The sequence below is a fragment of the Gekko japonicus genome, unplaced genomic scaffold, assembly GCF_001447785.1.
Source record: "Gekko japonicus isolate JY-2015 unplaced genomic scaffold, Gekko_japonicus_V1.1 scaffold10, whole genome shotgun sequence".
In the NCBI taxonomy this organism is placed as follows: domain Eukaryota; kingdom Metazoa; phylum Chordata; class Lepidosauria; order Squamata; family Gekkonidae; genus Gekko; species Gekko japonicus.
The window spans coordinates 191,783-209,871 of NW_015167526.1; the positions used below are offsets into that span (position 1 = coordinate 191,783).

The following is an 18,089-nucleotide window of genomic DNA, read 5'->3' on the forward strand; positions in this document are numbered from 1 at the left end:
GGTCCACCAGTGGGGCCAGAACATTAGAAGCCCTCCCACTGTTGACCCCCCCCTCCAAGCACCAAGAAGACAGAGCATCCCTTGCCCCAGAGCCCCTATCTATACCTTGTGGCTAATAGCCACTGATGGACCTCTGCTCCATATGCTTATTGCAACATATGATTAAAACTCCACCAAGCCACTTGGAATGGTGCCTAGGAAAGAGGGTTTCCCACCCCTAGGACAAATATTCTCACCCTCCTCACCTCTTTCCTGCCCTTTCCGACGACCCATTTGGTGAGCCCTGGTTTCTCCTCCTCCCCCATCGGTCCGGTCTGACTGGGGTCGCCGTTGTTCCCAGCCCTGACTTCTGGTCTGACCTGGTGTCCCTTCCCGCCTGCAGATCTTCCAGCACATCATCCGCCGGGAGATCAAGGACGAAGACGTGCGGCACCTCTCCCGCAAGTTCAAGGACTGGGCCTACGGGCCGGTCTACTCCTCGCTGTACGACCTGTCCTCCCTGGACACGTGTGGGGAGGAGGTCTCCGTGCTGGAGATCCTGGTCTATAACAGCAAGATCGAGGTGAGCCCAGGAGGTCTGGCGTGCGTGACAGCTTCTGCAGAACTCTGCTGTCCTGGTTCCGGCTGTCTTTGTTTGTTGCGGCTCAGTGGCAGAGCCTCTGCTTGGCATGCAGAAGGTCCCGGGGTTCAATCTCTGGCATCTCCAGTTACAGGGGTGAGGTGGGAGGTTGGTGATGTGAAAGGCCTCTCTGCCTTTCTGCTGCCGAGCTGCTGCCAGTCTGAGTAGACAATGCCGACTGCGATTGTCTGATTCAGGAAGCAGCTTCACGCGTCTTCACGCTGTCCTGCTGCTCTCTTCCCAGAATCGTCACGAGATGCTGGCCGTGGAGCCGATCAACGAACTCCTGCGGGACAAGTGGCGCAAATTCGGGGCGGTCTCGTTCTACATCAGCGTCGTATCCTACCTCTGTGCGATGGTCATCTTCACCCTCGTGTCCTACTACCGTCCGCTGGAGGGCATCGTGAGTACCCGCTGTACCAGGGTGTGAGGGAGCTGCCGGCATTAAAGTGGTGAGCGAGCGATTTGGTGACTGCGTAAATTAGTTTGCTCTGGGGCCATCCCTTCCTGAGCTAAGGCAAAACTGTCTGAGCCAGAGGCTAAGAAACTGTGAGCTAGCTCACACTCACTCAGCTTAGAGGGAACACTGGCATTGAGTAGTCCTCATGCTGCGTTCAGTGTGTGTACAGCTCAACGTGTGAGTTAAACCCCACATTTCTCCAGGTGCTGGTCCCCCTTTCATTTGAATTTTGAACATGCATCAGCTCTTAGAAATAGATTTTAGGGATTGTTCCAAATGCAAACCTTCCAGCTGTATATCTTTATCAGCTTATAGCTCCAAATTTGTGCTGAACCATCTCCTTGGCCAGATTTAATGTCCTTCCTTCTGCTCTTCTCTCTGGCAGATTCCAGGGGATCCCTTACTCCAGCAGGGGTTGTCCTTGTAAGAAGGACTGTGTGGAAACTGTCCCTCGTGTTCTCCTTCAATGTCCCTTTTATCTGGTGCCCCGCCAGGATCTTCTGTACCCTATATTAGCTCAATTCTCAGAGATTCCTGACAATTTTATGTGTACTGAGCCTTCGGGGTAGAGCGGGATACAAATCAAAAGATAAATAAAAATAAAATAAAAATAAATGTGTGTGCCTGTGGGGTTGGGGGATGGGGGACACAAGATTCCCTCTAAGTTAGTGTGAGCCAGCTCACCATTTTTTTTAGCCTCCAGCGCACACATTTTTGTCTTAGCTCAGGAAGGATGGTTCTGGAGCAAACTAATTTATGCAGTAGCCCAATCGCTCGCTCACAACTTTAATGCCAGCAGCTCACAAAGTAGAATTTTTGCTCACAAGACCTCCACAGCTTAGAAGGAGCATCGGTGGGGAGTGCTTTCCATAAGGGGGTGAGCAGAGGGGGGAAACCCTCTTTCTGTATGATTCAAGCGCTGGTCCGTTGAGGCAGGATTAAGGCAAATCAAATGGAGCGTCTTTCCCGCTTCCTGATTAGCTTGCAGAACCAGTTGCCGCTGGATGTCAAGAGCCCCGAGCGTGGGTGACCTGAAAGCAGTGTCAGAGGAACACGAGGAAGATCTGCCTTTCAATGGCTGCGGCAGCCAAGGATAGAACCTCCATGTACAGAGGCAGGGAACCTCAGACTAGCACAGGATGGCGATCTCCATGACGCCAAACTGTGTGTGAATTCCTCTGCAGGCCCTGCCTGGGTAGGTGGATCCAGGATGGCAATTCTCACCTTCAAGAGCCATTGATCACTTGAGACTTCTGGGAACTATGAGGCAGAAGTCGGCTCTGAGTTAGAACCTAAGGAAACATAAGAGATGCTGTGCTGGATTAGGCCAGTGGCCCATCTAGTCCAACACTCTGTGTCACACAGTGGCCAAAACCCAGGCCCACCAGGAGGTCCACCAGTGGGGCCAGAACTCCAGAAACCCTCCCACCAAGCACCAAAAGCATCACTGCCCCAGACATAAGAACATAAGAGAAGCCATGATGGATCAGGCCAGTGGCCCCTCCAGTCCAACACTCTGTGTCACACAGGGGCCAAACCCAGGTGCCATCAGGAGGTCCACCAGCAGGCCCAGTACTCCAGAAGCCCTCTCACTGTTGCCCTCCAAGCACCAAGAAGACAGAGCATCACTGCCCCAGACATAAGAACATAAGAGAAGCCAATGTTGGATCAGGCCAATGGCCCCTCCAGTCCAACACAGTGGCCAAAACCCAGGGCCCACCTGGAGGTCCAGCAGCGGGGCCAGAACTCCAGAAGCCCTCCCACTGTTGCCCCCTAAGCACCAAGAACACAGAGCATCACTGCCCCAGACAGAGTGTTCTACCTAAACCTTGTGGCTGAGAGCCACTGATGGACCTCTGCTCCAGATGTTTCTCCAGTCCCCTCAAAGCTGTCTGTGCCTGTAGCTGCCACCACTTCTTGCAGCAGTGAATTCCATGGGTTATTCAGAGTAGCTTCTCTCCTTTTCCCTCTGCAGCCCCCATACCCGTACATCACCACCACGGACTACCTGCGTCTGGCCGGGGAGATTGTCACGCTGTTTACTGGAGTCCTCTTCTTCTTCACGAACGTGAGTGTGAGCAAGAGCTCTCCCCGTTATGACACCAGGGTCTGGGCTCGCCTCTTTTTGTAGAGGATGTCTTTCCTTCTCGTTACAGGAGGGACTTCACCTGACCCTTCCATCAGTCTCTGAGTCCCCTTGAACATGTAGCCATCCATTTCTCTTTTCGGCTTCTTTTCCCCCGCAAGGTGTCCCTCAATCACAGCCCTCTCGCACTGCCTCCACTTTGGACCAGTTGGTCTTGAGTGACCCTCCCCTGCAGCCTGGCACACCTTGGCATCCTCGTGCCACTGTCTTTGCCTGCCTTGTTTAGGAGAACGGGGAACACAGGTTGCCTGGGGATTTCAGATACGTCACTTGTGCTTTTGAGAAACAGCCAGATTTTAATCCTTCCGATCCCAGAGATGTGATTGCCGACGGGCGGTGAATTCTCTGAAGCTAGAGAAGGTGCTGGAATGGTGGCACACGCCTTGGAGGGGGGGAGTTGTTTAATGCCCCCCCCCGCTCCAGCAGAAGAGGCCGTGCCAGAGGAGCCTAGGGCTTGGATTCCTCTGCGTGTGCCTCACTGGTCACTGTTACATGGCTCTTTGTGGTTTCCTTTGTGCACAGTGACGCAGCTCCAGAGGCTTGCTGGCTTGCTTGCTGGAGAGCCAGTTTGGTGTAGTGGTTAAGAACGCGGACTCTAATCTGGGAGAACCGGGTTTGATTCCCCACTCCTCCACTTGCACCTGCTGGATGACCTTGGGCAAGCCGTGGTTCTGATAAGAGCTGTCCTTGAAAAAGAGCAGTTTGTGTCAGAGTTCTCTCAGCCCCACCCACCTCACAGGGTGTCTGTTGTGGGGAGGGGAAGGGAAAGGAGTTTGTAAGCCGCTCTGAGGCTCCAAGTGAAGGGCGGGGTATAAATCCAATCTCTTCCTCCTCCTCCTCCTCCTCCTCCTCCTCCTCCTCCTTCTTCCTTGTCACTCGGGATGTGCATTCAGTTTGGACGAACCAGAAAACCCCCCAATAATGCCTATTCAGCATTATTCAGGCCTGCCTAAAGCCGAATCAGATTCCCTAATCTGATTTGGCTGGCCGAACAGGGATTCCCCAAATGGATGCTATATATTTGACATCCATTCGGGGAGTTCCTTTGCTGGGCAATGGGACAGCCCAGGAGGCATTTAAATGCCTCCTTCCAGGGCCCTCCCCGGCCCGCCTGCTTTCGTGGGCAGGCCAGGGAAGGCCAGGTGGCGCTCTCCAGGCCTTCCCCAGCTCGCCCGCTTTAGGAGGCGGGCGGGGGAAAGGACAGGGAGGCATTTAAATTATCAGCTAGTCTGATAATTCCTGAACCCCAATATCATACCGGTACTGGGTTTCAGGAATATCAGCAAATACCGAAATTTTTGGGGCTCAGTAGATCCGAACCCGAAAAATGCCAAATTTTTTGGGGTGCACACCCCTAGTAGTCACCAAGCAGCCCCCCCCTTTAATCTCCTCTTTAAACTTTCTCCGTTTCTTGATCCCGTCTTCCCAGCTGGGGCCTCCCTGAGGGTGGTGGCCGTCAGTGGAGCTCTCCTTGGCTTCCTGGCCAACCTGTGAACCTCTTCTCTTCTTCCCCAGATCAAGGACCTCTTCATGAAGAAGTGCCCCGGGGTGAATTCCTTCTTCATCGATGGCTCCTTCCAGCTACTCTAGTAAGTACCAGAGAGCAGCCCCCGGAGAAGAGTGCTGTGGCAGTGGCTGGCCACACGGAGCCCTGCCAGAGTTCAGCATCACCGGGGCTGACGACCTCAGAAACTTGTGAGAGCTGGTGTGGCACAGTCGAAATAGCCTTGGACTAGGATCCTGGGAGACCCAGGTTTGAATCTGGACTTGGGCCCTGGTCGCTCAGTGAGCGACTTTGGGCTCGTCACAGACTCAGCCTTGCCTCCCTCACAGGGTTGTTGTGAGACAATGGAGTAGTGGAGATCGCTGCTCTAAGCTGCCTTGAGTCCCAGCTGGGGAGAAAAGCAGGACATACATCATCATCATCATTATTATGATGATGATGGTTATTAAAAGTTTAAAGTTTAATAGCCCATAGGCCATACACCATAAGAAAATTAAGAGTTTAAAAGAACAGTAAAACAAGAATTTGCCACATCCACGATGCAGCTTTGGCAGAGGCTGCTCAGGAGTAGTCTTAATCTCACTGCATCAGGAAAAGGTAAATATTTCAACAGCCATTTTCGTAGGAATCTTTCTCTTGCCGCTGCATGTCTTGGACAGTAGAAGAAGATATGACGAGTCGAGTTCTGACAAAGGGCCGTCACAATAGCGGCAGTCCGGAGGGGTCTTGAGAAAACAGCCCTTCATCTGGGCTGTTGGAAACGCATTGCAGCGTGCAATCATGTATGACCGCCTCAGTTTTGGAGTGGTCAACATGTTTAAATAAAGAGGCAGGTCAAATTTGGTGGAATAAGTAATTCCTAGATGAAGTGAGAATTAGGATTATTATTAATAATAATAATTTGATTTGTTAATCGCCCTAACCCAGTTTACATAATACTGTTCCTCTCTCTCTTCCTTCTCCACCCTTTTCACACTTCTATGCTCTCTGTTGATTTAGATGTTTCTGCCATACGTTTCTCCCAAAGGGGGGGGCAAGGACAGCTTACAATTTCACTCTCCTCCATATGATCCTTACAACAACCCTGTGAGGGAGGAGAGGCTGAGTGGGTGGCTGGCCTGAGGTCACCCAGGGAACTTCATGGCGGAGCTCTCTTTTCCCCAGTTTGAGCCAGTTTGATGTAGTGGTTACCAATGTTCCCTCTAAGCTGTGGAGTCTCGTGAGCAAAAATTCTACTTGGTGAGCTACTGGCATGAAAGTTGTGAGCAAGTGATTTGCCTGCTGCATAAATTAGCTTGCTCTGGAGCCATCCTTCCTGAGCTAAGACAAAAATGTGTGAGCCAGAGGCTAAAAAACTGTGAGCTAGCTCACACTAACTCAGCTTAGAGGGAACACTGGTGGTTACGTGTGCGGACTCTAATCTGGGAGAACCAGGTTTGATTCCCCACTTTTCCACATGCAGCTGCTGGTGTGACCTTGGGTCAGTCACAAGTTCTTTCAGAGCTGTTCTCTCAAGGGCAGTTCTCAAGAGAGCTCTCTCAGCCCCACCTACCTCACAGGGTGTCTGTTGTGGGGAGGGGAAGGGAAAAGGATTGTAAGCCGCTCTGAGACTCCTTCAGGTAGTGAAGGAGACGGGGTATAAATCCAATCTCTTCTTCCTCTTCCAATTTCACTTCCCCCCTTCTCTCTCTCTCTCTCTCTCTCTGCAGGGGGTTGGACTAGATGGCCCTTGAGGTCCCCTCCAGCTCTCTGTTTCCATGTTCTTTGCCGCTGCTGCTGCTTCTCCTTCCTCTGGCTGAAGTCATGCTGGAGTTGCATAGACTTGGTATCTACTGCCTTGTTGCTAGGCGGATTCACACGGCCGACTCTGATCTCTCAAGATTTTGCGAGATCTGGCGTTCTTTGTTATGGGAAGTTTTCAATCCCCCGCTGTTGTTTTGATTGCATTTTAGGATTTTTCTGCAAACCTCAGGAATCTCCGTTGTTAGCAGACCATCCTCCAGTTTGGTGTTGTGGTGAAGTGTGTGGACTCTAGTCTGGGAGAACCGGGTTTGATCCCCCACTCCTCCACTTGCACCTGCTGGATGACCTTGGGCAAGTCATAGTTCTGATAAGAGCTGTCCTTGAAAAAGAGCCGTTTCTGTCAAGAGCTCTCTCAGCCCCACCTGCCTCACAGAGTGTCTGTTGTGGGGAGGGGAAGGGAAAGGAGCTTGTAAGCCGCTCTGAGACTCCAAGTGAAGGGCAGGGGTATAAATCCAATCTCCTCCTCCTTCTTCTGTCTGATCTTGAGGATTGTTTGATCTGCACTTTGGGGCCCTGTCCAGAATTAGATATATTAACGTGAGGCCTCCAAGCCGCCCCTAAATACAGCTTTCTCTCCCCAGCTTGATAGGATTAGATAGATTATGCGTGCCCATGTTCAAGCCCTGTTCCTGTGGTCACCTGCAGCCCATTTCCTTAGCTGCTGTTTAAGGCCCAAAGTACCAGGGCCGGCCCACTCCCCCAAATGTTGGGCTCTCGTTCTAAGGGAAAACAGGGAAGACCAGGACCCGAAGACCTCTATATAACCCGGTCACCTGTTACAGGAACGAACGCAGAGTTCTTCTCTTCACGCCTTTGCCTTTCCTGTCCCCCTTCTGCCAGGGACCAGAGCTCTGCTACTCTGGCAAGCAGCCTGCCCGTGTGGGTTGGGTTCTCGAAGCAGTCGTTACTGGTAGTACTAAGTGCCTCTGCATGTTCTTTGGGGGCTCGGCTTCATTCGAGACCAACTGCTGTTGAAATCCAGGGGAGACTGTGAGATTGGCACTTTGGGAGGGGGTGCGGTCTCCTGTGCCAAGGGAGGAAAAAACCCTTCAAAACCCCTACCGGGCACTCCCAGCCTGAAACGGCACTAGGGGCATTCGGAGAAACTTCTGGACCCTTCCCCACCCCCCCAAAAAAATTGCCCTGATTCTGCTTTCTGCTGATCTGGCCTGTGAAAGAGCACAAACCAGAAGGAATATTATTATATTATAATAACTGAGGAGGTTTCAAATCGTCTCCAATCAGGGGTGCTTAAGAGATGGGAGATGGGTACTTACTAGAGAGCCAGTTTGGTGTCATGGTTAAGTGCATGGACTCTGATCTGGGAGAACCGGGTTTGATTCCCCACTCCTCCACATGCAGCTGCTAGATGACCTTGGGCAAGACGTAGTTCTGATAAGAGCTGTCCTTGAAAAAGAGCAGTTTCTGTCAAGAGCTCTCTCAGCCCCTCCTACCTCGCAGGGTGTCTGTTGTGGGGAGGGGAGGGGAAGGGAAAGGAGTTTGTAAGCCACTCTGAGACTCCTTTGGGTAGTGAAGGGAGGGGTATACATCCAATCTCTTCTCTTCTTCTGTAAGAGCAGTCCTAGAAAGAGCTCTCTCAGTCCCACCTACCTCGCAGGGTGTCTGTGGTGGGGAGGGGAAGGGAAAGGAGTTTGTAAGCCGCTCTGAGACTCACTTGGGTAGTGAAGGGCCATGGGGTATGAATCCAATCTCCTCTTCTTCTCCTTCTCTCAGCTGTTCTCTCAAGGGCAGTTCTCAGGAGCGCTCTCTCAGCCCCACCCACCTCCCAGGGTGTCTGTTGTGGGGAGGGGAAGGGAAAGGAGTTTGTAAGCCGCTCTGAGACTCCCTTGGGTAGTGATGGGCCATGGGGTATGAATCCAATGTCTTCTTCTTCTTCTCCTCCTTCTATTTCCGTCATCCACCTGGGTCATGTGTCCCAGAGGAGGGGGGCCTGCCTATGCCGTAGGCAGCTGCAGACTCGGAGGTCATAGCAACCCCACCCCTTCCTCTGTGGGCCTGCAGCCCCCGTGCCGGGTGGTTCCAGGCCGTCTGTGACCTCTGGGTGTGGTTGCCTTCAGCTTCATCTATTCGGTCCTGGTGCTGGTGGCAGCGGCCTTGTACCTGGCGGGCATCGAGGCCTACCTGGCCGTCATGGTCTTTGCGCTGGTCCTGGGCTGGATGAACGCCCTCTACTTCACTCGGGGCCTCAAGCTGACGGGGACCTACAGCATCATGATCCAGAAGGTGAGGGGGCAGCAGGGCTGGGGGTGGGGTATTCAAAAGGCTCTGCTTAGGTCCCTGTGTGTCAATCCCCCACTAAAGTGCCTGAGGTCACAGCCGCTGGGGAAGACCCCAAGAAGCAGCTGCCTGTCCGTGCCGTGGTTTTCCTGTGTGGCCAGGATTTGTGGGGAATGCTCCCGATGTTCTTTCAGCCATGGTGACGGAGGGGAACCTCCATGTTCAGAGGCAGTCAGCCTCAATGCCAGAGCCAGGAGGCAACATCAGGGGAAGGCCTCGGCCTCTCTGCCCTGTTGCTGGCCCTCCAGAGGAACTGGCTGGCCCCTGTGTGAGACGGGATGCTGGACTGGAGGGACCCTCACTGGTCCAACCCAGCAGGGCTCTTCTGAGGTTTTTCTCAGGGGAAGGCCTCGGCCTCTCTGCCCTGTTGCTGGCCCTCCAGAGGAACTGGCTGGCCCCTGTGTGAGACAGGAGGCTGGACTAGAGGGAACCTCCCTGGTCTGACCCAGCAGGGCTCTTCTGGTGTCTTTATCAGGGGAAGGCCTCGGCCTCCCTGCCCTGTTGCTGGTCCTCCAGAGGAATTTGCTGGCCCCTGTGTGAGACGGGAGGCTGGACTGGATGGACCCTCCCTGGTCTGGCCCAGCAGGGCTCTTCTGGTGTCCTTATCAGGGGAAGGCCTCGGCCTCTCTGCCATGTTGCTGGCCCTCCAGAGGGACTGGTTGACCGCTGTGTGAGACGGGAGGCTGGACTGGATGGACTCCCAGTGGTCTGACCCAGCAGGGCTCTTCTGAGGGTCTGATGCTGAAGTGCTGTCTCTCCTCTGATTACAGATTCTCTTCAAGGACCTTTTCCGGTTCCTGCTCGTTTATGTCCTTTTCATGATCGGCTATGCGTCAGGTAATACGGCCACCGGGGTCAGCCTGCTGGGTTCACCTGGTTTCTGTTTCAAAACTGTGGTCCCGCCAGACCTCCAGCAAAACCCCTCCGACCCCTGCCCTACCTTCCCGTGAGAATTCCTCTGATCCAGTTTCTCCACAGCAGCCATTACAGCCAGGTATAAAGTGTGCCGGGGTTTCAAAAGAAAGGATATCCTGTGAGGGAAATATTGACTCTGACAAGCTGCTGCATCACCACGGTTTGGACCCCGTGGATCGGTTTTGCTAAGGGTGATGCCTTTCCCTGGCATGAGGAGCTTTTCTCCATCGTGCGATGCTCTTGTGAGAGTGACGGCTCCTTGCACCAGGGGAAAGGGCCACCATTCGCAGAACGGAGCCGCAGGAAAACACCGACAAAGAAAGCCTGACATCAAGCAAGGACTTACACAATAAATTTTGTAAAATATAAGCTACTATAAAACACTATAGAATACTATATTTAAATCGATATATCCAGGGGTCATTTCGTAGGAAAAGAGGTGCAGGAGCTCATTTGCATAGCTCATTTGCATATGCCACACCCCCTGACAAAGGGCAGGCATGTTTAGAATGCCTTTCTCTCCCTTCCCCAGATGGGGAAGGGAAAGAAAGGCATTTAAATCCCCCAGGTGGTGGGGGGCTCTGCAGGCCAGGAATGGCAGTGGGGGGGCACCCCAGGCTTCTTACTGCCGGAGCACCGCTCTACCACGCTCCGGCAGGAAATGACCCCAATTATATCTATTTGCAAACTGCACTATAAAGGATATGATTGATAGAGCCGCAAAATGGAGCCAGGGACAAACCAGGGTGATTTATTTTATTTTATGTTTCTGATTTATGCCCCGCCCTACCCCGCCAAGGGGTACACAGTCCCAGGTTTGTAGAAAAAACCGAATACTAAAAAAAAAAAAACTTTGGGTGATTAAAACTCTCCAAAATAATAGAAACAACACTTGTAGCTTTAAGAAAAGAATGCCCACTGAACTCTCAGTGGCTGGTTCGGGATTGCTTGGCAACCACGACAGTATTAAGATGGGTCACCCTGTTAGTCTGTCTGTATCAGTAGAAAAGAGCCAGAGTCCAGGAGCACCTTAAAGACTAAAACAAATGTGGCAGGGTATGAGCTTTTGTGAGTCACTGCTCACTTCTTCAGATACAACTAGAATGGGAGTCCATCAGTCCTATTTATTGGAAAGTGGAGAGGTTTCACATGCTGAATGACATTAGCAGGCAAATGACAATAGCAGGTGAATGACAATAGGGGGCGTGATTGGATTTAGGTGAGATATGCGAAGGGGTAATAAGCGTGGAGAAATCTGCATTGGTAATGAGACAGGAAACCTAAGTCTCAATTCAGTCCAGGTGGGTGCATTGTCTTGAGCTTCAATATCAGCTGCAATTGCCAAGCCTTCCTGCCTCTTCTTTTCCTACAGCCTTTGTTTCTCTGCTAGCACCGAGGCCTGTGTGGAGGACCGGCCCAACTGCACAGCCCCTGCCTACCCGTCCTGCCGGGACAGCAAGACCTTCAGCACTTTCCTGCTGGACCTCTTCAAGCTGACCATTGGCATGGGGGACCTGGAGATGATCGAGAACGCCAAGTACCCCGGGGTCTTTGTCATCCTCCTCGTCACCTACATCATCCTGACGTTTGTCCTCCTGCTTAACATGTTGATCGCCCTCATGGGAGAGACGGTGGGCCAGGTGTCCAAGGAGAGCAAGCAGATCTGGAAGCTGCAGGTAGAGGCCGTGCTGGGAGGGGCAAGTCCTACCAAGGTCTGTGCACCGCGAGCTGCTGCCGGAGAAGGCCCCTGCAGCCCCGGATAATGGAAGGCTGTCGGGGATTTGTTGCCAAAATCTGGTACCTAGTGGAAATGATGCAATCGACACATTATGTGTGCACGATGGGGAGTCAGTTAAAGTTTGGCAGTTTGGAAGTATACCGGGGGGGATCTCTTTGCCATCTTCTGAGGCAGTTTTACCCCTCTGGGATAGGGAGCATCTATATACTAATAGCCAAGGTGCCCCCTGCGTGCAGATCTCTATATCCGCACATCGGGGGCACCTAGGGAGCAAAGAGATTTTCCCGCACATTTGGGGGCAATCCACATTTGGGGTGGTTTGGCGGCCCCGGCGGCTTGGAGCCACACGGGCCTCGCTGTTGGGGCCAGGCAGGGGTGGGGGAGAAGAAGAGAAGGTTCACCTGCGGCAGCTTCCTCCTCTGCATGGAGCCCCCCCCCCCACGCGAGTATCGTGGGTCGCTGCTTCTTGTTCTCTTTAAAACACACGTGGGAATGAAGAGCTTCTCTCTCTGTTCCAAAGCAACACGTCGGCTGCTCAACCACAGGGCTGCCCTGAGATGATGATTCTCTCTGGTAACCCGTCTCTCACAGTCAATCAGCCCTCTGACTGAAGAGAAGTCAGACGTACGTTTATTCCCAGGGGTCCAGTGAAAACCTGGTGTCCCCGCCAAAGATCATTCGTGTTCTCTTTTAGGATTTTTATTTAAAATCAACTTAAATCACTCTTGAAATGACTAAATAGAAAAGGATCACAATGATACAAAAAAACCCACTTGTATACATCAATGAAATTAGAAATAGGAAAGCAAACGTATCTCGTCCTATCTATATTCAATTTAAAAGATAAAAGGCAGTTTCTAAGAGTCTCAGCAAAGGACTTTCAGAAAGATTAAAGAGTCTCCCACAGCCCACATCTGAGAGATTCGGCCGTTCGGGGGTTGTCTTGGGTGTGGCCATCTTATATAGGCCTAATTATGGGGGACTCACATGACGGTATTGAAACCATTTAATTTGTCTCCCCTGAAGGTGTGACATGATCCCTGCTGAGCTGAGAATGCATTTCCCATAGAAATAATTGTTTCGGACCGGTGATCTGTTCATTCTTAGATTTAGTTCCGGCCAGGAAGGGGTCCTTCTCCAGGATGAAAAAGGAGGAACAAGAAACCAGTATAGATATTTGCAGAAGTCCTCAGGTCCTGTGCCAGGGGTCCCCGACATTGTTGAGCCTGGGGGGCACATTCGGAATTTGGCACGGCATGGTGGGCGCGGAAACAAAATGGCTGCCGCACGAGGCAGAGCCAGCTACAAAATGGCTGACCTGCAGTCCTACAGTGCAGGCCCTCATGCTGTGGTGGCAGCTGCTGCCAAAGCAACATTTTTAAAAATCTTCACACAGCCAATCAAATTGAATCAATCAATCAATTATAGTTTTATATAGCAGAAGTTTGAAAAAGTTGGGGGTATGTGCCCCTGGACAGAGTTGAGGAAGAGAGCCATGTGAGGTGGTCTCGTCGGCCACAGTTTTGTACGGTTCTTAGTGTGTGTCTGCCTAAGCATGCGCTGTTCATTGTCATAAGCAGCTCTTTTGACGGGGGAAGGCTTCTTGCTCTGGGGGAAAGTGACACAGGACCCGGTCCCATGGAGATTTTGCCACGCGAAAGGCATGAATGTCGGGCGGATTTTCATGGCGTGATCACATCGCAACATCTGGGAAGCGTAGCGCACCCATGGACATCCTGTGGCATCCTGCCGAAGATGCGGTGTTAAAAAGTACCGCGGAAAGTGCACTAGTATCCGGAAAACGCAGGGCAGGGGTGGGCGTCTGATCACGGGAGCGCTAGTATCCCGTGGCATCCGGCGCCCATCCACGTCCCGTTGCAAACTGGATATTTTTCGTAAGCGCATGCACACAAACACAAATCTGAAAGCAGTGCTGCTCTGCGGAACTGCGCATGCGCACAAACGCGAAACGCTTGTGTGATCGCGCTGCTTCTTTGCCACACTGCAGCATCGCCACGCTGCAGCATCGCCGTGTGATCGCCAGCTCACAGCCTAAGCACGGAGACTCGGGGGACCGTGTGATCGGGCTACCATGCTTTATTTTGCTCCGGGGCGAACAGCCACGCCTCCCCCCACCCTGCGTTATCTCGCCCGTGTGACCGGGGCCACAATTAAGAAAACAGACTCATGGGATCCAGTCCTGTGAAATTCAGTTTAAAAAAACAACACAAAGAGAGTTGATTTCAGGCAAAAGGATTGCCCCCAATGCATGATTTGAGTCCATGGGCGATGCTCCGCACATAAACCTCCCAAGGGGCCTCCACAGGTTGTACAGCTCACCTTACAGAGCACCTCTCTCGATCCCTTGGTGTTGTTCCAATGCCCCCTGGTCTTGCTGGAAACGGAATTCCTGGGCATCAAGCGGCCGGTCTGCATTCGCAATGAGGCCCGCATGACACAGCTCTGAAACCCTCTCCTGTAGCTGGGGGTCCCTCGGTTGGCTTTTACCGACCCATGAAAAGCACGTGCCCAGTTTTCCCTCGGCCTAACACTTTCCCTCCCTTTCCCCCGCAGTGGGCTACCACCATCCTGGATATCGAGAGATCCTTCCCCGTGTTCATGAGGAAAGCTTTCCGATCTGGAGAGATGGTCACCGTCGGGAAGGCCTTGGATGGGACCCCAGACCGAAGGTGGTGTTTCAGGTGGGCCTGGTGTGCGGAGGGGAACAGGTCTGCTCCTTCTGGGAGGGATGGACATGGAGTGTTCACCCCACAGTGCGATAAGCTACTCTGCAAGGCACTTCCGTCTGTCCCTCACCACCGCAGTAAGATTTCTGGCAACCTCCTGCCGGTTGACACTGCCATGTGCAGAAAAGGGCAACTCGAATGATAAAAGGGTTGGAACACTTTCCCTATGAGGAAAGGTTAAGGCACTTAGGGATCTTTAGCTTGGAGAAACGACAACTGAGGGGTGACATGATCGAGGTTTACAAGATTATGCATCGGAAAGAGCAGGTAGAGAGGTACTTTTCTCCCTTTCTCACCATACAAGAACCCGTGGGCACTCCATGAAATTGCTGAGCGGTCGGGTTAGAACGGATAAAAGGAAGTCCTTCTTCACCCAAAGAGTGATTAACACTTGGAATTCACTGCCACAGGAAGTGGTGGTGGCTACAAGCATGGACGGCTTCAAAAGGGAATTAGACAAACATATGGAGCAGAGGTCCATCAGTGGCTATTAGCCACAAGGTATAGCTAGGGGCTCTGGGGCAAGTGATGCTCTGTCTTCTTGGAGCTTGGGGGGGGTCAACAGTGGGATGGCTTCTAATGTCCTGGCCCCACTGGTGGACCTCCTGATGGCACCTGGTATTTCTGGCCACTGTGCGACACAAGAGTGTTGGACTGGATGGGCCTTTGGCCTCATCCAGCACTGGGATCTCTTATGTTCTTATGTGATGGAATGTGTGGGCTGTGCGCTTTTGCTTCACCACCCCACTTTCCCCTGCAGCTGTCTTCTCCCTGCGGGTTTGTTCTCTCTCCGTGGCCTTGAGTGCCTGGTTTATCCGTCCTGCCTCCTTTGCCGCCCTCCCGCCCTCACTGGGTCCGTCCCCGCGCTTGCAGGTGTTTGCTCATTGGCCTCTGCTCATCAGGGGGTCTTGTACAATTGGGGTATAACTGCTTAGACCGCTCATTTTATGTTATTCCTGACACAGAAGTTCATGGAGTGTCCTCTACTCTGATCAATAAACCGAGCCTACTTAGGTCCCGTGTGTTGGTGCTGAGTTACTGGAGAGATTCCACCAGGCCACAGTGACACCTGTTCACATGTCCTGCCTTGGTGAAGGAGGACAGAATCCCGCTTTCTTAAAACACTCGGAAGCAGAAAGTCTTGGGGTCTGGTTCCTAAGACCACATTCTAGGGGTTTTCTGCCCTCTGGCGGATGTGTGACATGCAGCCCAGCCCACAGACGTGTCCCAGAGCTACGAAACATGGGGGCCAGCCTTAAATGACAAGAGCAGGATCTTCTGAGAGCCGGAACGCTTGAGAGGAGGCTCCCCCACCCCTGAGCCAAGATGTTCAGGGATTTTGTGTGCTGCCTTGTTGGTTCGGATGGCCAGGGGAGAGGTTTGGGCAACTGGGCCGGCCCTTTTGTCCTGTGGGGTGAGTCCAGCGGGTGTTTCCCTCACGGGCCTGCTCTTCTCTCGCCAGGGTGGACGAAGTGAACTGGTCGCACTGGAATCAGAACTTGGGCATCATCAACGAAGACCCGGGCAAGAACGACACCTACCACTACTACGGCTTCTCCCACACCGTGGGCCGGCTGCGAAGAGGTGAGGGGCTGGGAGTAGCAGGGGGAAATCCCCCCCCCCCCCCCGGGGTTTCCACTTTCTTGCCGGGCTGAGCAGGCCTCCAAATTCCACTGTGAGGGAAAAACTTAACATGAGGATGAACAGCAATGCTGGAGAATTTCCTCTGGAGAAAAAAAGAATCTGGGAAATATCACTCAGCAGTACGGCCTCCGTTTGGCTGACACCGATTCTCTGGCATTTGTTCCGAGAAGGGTGACTTCCAGGGCGCTTGACATAAAAACACATATATAAATGCAATTAAAATCATTCGTAAAACACCATAACAATTAAGATTAATACCCTAAAGTGCTGGAACAGGGTTCAAATAAAGTGCCGTTTGAGGACTGCACTTTCCAGTCGACCTCGGCCGCTGCTGGTGCTTGCATTTCCAACAGGGCAGTTTGTGGTGTGGCTGCTCTCCGGCCAGCCGGAGTAACGTCTGGTACCCGACCACATGGGCGGGAGTTCAGCTTTGCCGAGACCCGAGCGGGGTGGGAGTTCCTCCTTCCCTCTTGATGACCGCCCCTCCTCTTTCTCTCCCTCTGTGGTGCAGATCGCTGGTCAACGGTGGTGCCGCGAGTGGTGGAGCTGAACAAGAACTCTCACCCGGACGAGGTGGTGGTCCCCCTGGACAGTCTGCCCTCCTGCGCCGCCAGCGAGGGCCTCCAGCAGAGCTACCCCCAGAACTGGAGAAAGGAAGACTCCCACATCTGAGGGGAGAGACGAATTCGGACAGGCTGGTCTCTGACTCCTGAGCAAGCCCGGCCTCCCCCGGGGCTCAGGGCACCGTCTCCTCCGCGGACAATGCCAGTAGAGCTCTCCCTCTGCCTTCCATCCCGCTCGCCCGTGTGCCAAGAAGCAGTCTGGGTTCTTGACTGAAACACGGGCGAAGAGCGTGCCTGCACTTTTGCAATGTCCTCTGCGGCCTCCCGTACGAGCCACAGGCCCGCTTTTTTAAAAAAAAAACAAAGTTGCTCTCAGGATGCCATATTTGACCGCTGTACAGAAACGACACAGTCTCTGTGTGCTTGTCAGGCTGGAGTAGACAGGCCGGGCTAAGACTACCCACAAAGGTATTGTTTGACTCGGATGGTGTGGCCATGAGCCAAAGGGGCCGACGGGTGCCATATTTCCAGCGCGCTCCACGGGAGCCAAGCCAGGGCCGTGGGCATTAGCCAGTCCTCCTGTCGAGGACGGTGGCCTTTCCTTCCGCACAGAGTTTTTGTTTTGCACAAGGTTTTTCTCTGACTATTTATTTAGTAATAAAAGCCAAAGTCCCCAGGTGCCTGTCTTGCGTTTCCGGCGGCCAGCAGCTGAGGCGCTCTGCACGGGAAGGGCAGCTTTTGAGAGAAGGGACCGCGGCCGGACGTTCCCCAAAGATCCTCCCCCACTGCCGAGTTCTGGCTAGATGCAACCCCCCCCCCCCGCCTCTTAAGAGCCCAGCTACGCCATCAACAGAAGCTAGGGTTGCAAACCTCCATGTGCAGCCAGGAGAGTTCCCGTTATAATTGATCTCCGGACTGCAGTGATCAGTCCCCCTGGAGCAAATGGCTACTGGGCGGGAGGGGGGGAGCGGACTCTCCGGCATTACCCTCTGCTGAGGCCCCTCCCCTCCCCAGGCTCCGCCCCTAAAACCTCTAGGTATTTCGCAATCCAGAGCTGGTGGCCCTCGCAGAAGACCACTGGGCTGGACTGGGCCACTCCAGTTTGGTGTCGCTGTGAAGTGCGCAGACTCTAATCTGGGAGAACCAGGTTTGATTCCCCCACTCCTCCACTTGCACCTGGCTGGGTGACCTTGGGCCAGTCACAAGTTCTCTCTGAGCTGTTCTCTCAAGGGCAGTCCTCGAAAGAGCTCTCTCAGCCCCACCGACCTCACAGGGGTGTCTGTTGTGGGGAGGGGGAGGGAAAGGAGTTTGTAAGCCACTCTGAGACTCCGAGTGAAGGGCGGGGTATAAATCCAATCTCCTCCTCCTCCTCCTCTAAACTGTAGGCGGCAGGGTCCTCTCACGGAACCTCGTCTCTTTGGAACGTGAGCCTCCCCGGGAAGTGACCCGGCCCAGGGAAAGGGACAGGGCAGATTTGCGGATCGCAGCGCCTGGGGCCACAGACAGGACCGAGAGCCAGACTGCATTTTGGTCCTTCGGCGGTGTACAAAGCGGGCTGTTTTTATCAAATGAGGAGTTGGTTTCTGGGGCCCGGGCTGGCAGCAGACATGGAGGCAACTGCAATGGCACTTTTACAAGGCACCACCCAAGGA

At 53.2% G+C, this 18,089-nt stretch overlaps 1 protein-coding gene across 1 annotated transcript in view; it reads left to right on the plus strand.

The window, feature by feature from the left end:
* The window catches only part of TRPV4 (transient receptor potential cation channel, subfamily V, member 4), a 29,100-nt gene extending 12,554 nt beyond the window's left edge, over positions 1–16,546 (plus strand). The window contains exons 6-15 of the mRNA XM_015413237.1: positions 383–562; positions 864–1,022; positions 3,055–3,147; positions 4,741–4,814; positions 8,611–8,776; positions 9,601–9,692; positions 11,118–11,421; positions 14,058–14,185; positions 15,693–15,814; positions 16,386–16,546. Of these exons, the coding sequence (XP_015268723.1) occupies positions 383–562; positions 864–1,022; positions 3,055–3,147; positions 4,741–4,814; positions 8,611–8,776; positions 9,601–9,692; positions 11,118–11,421; positions 14,058–14,185; positions 15,693–15,814; positions 16,386–16,546 (1,479 nt within the window). The remainder of the gene's footprint in view (positions 1–382; positions 563–863; positions 1,023–3,054; positions 3,148–4,740; positions 4,815–8,610; positions 8,777–9,600; positions 9,693–11,117; positions 11,422–14,057; positions 14,186–15,692; positions 15,815–16,385) is intronic.
* The last annotated feature ends 1,543 nt before the right edge of the window (positions 16,547–18,089 follow it).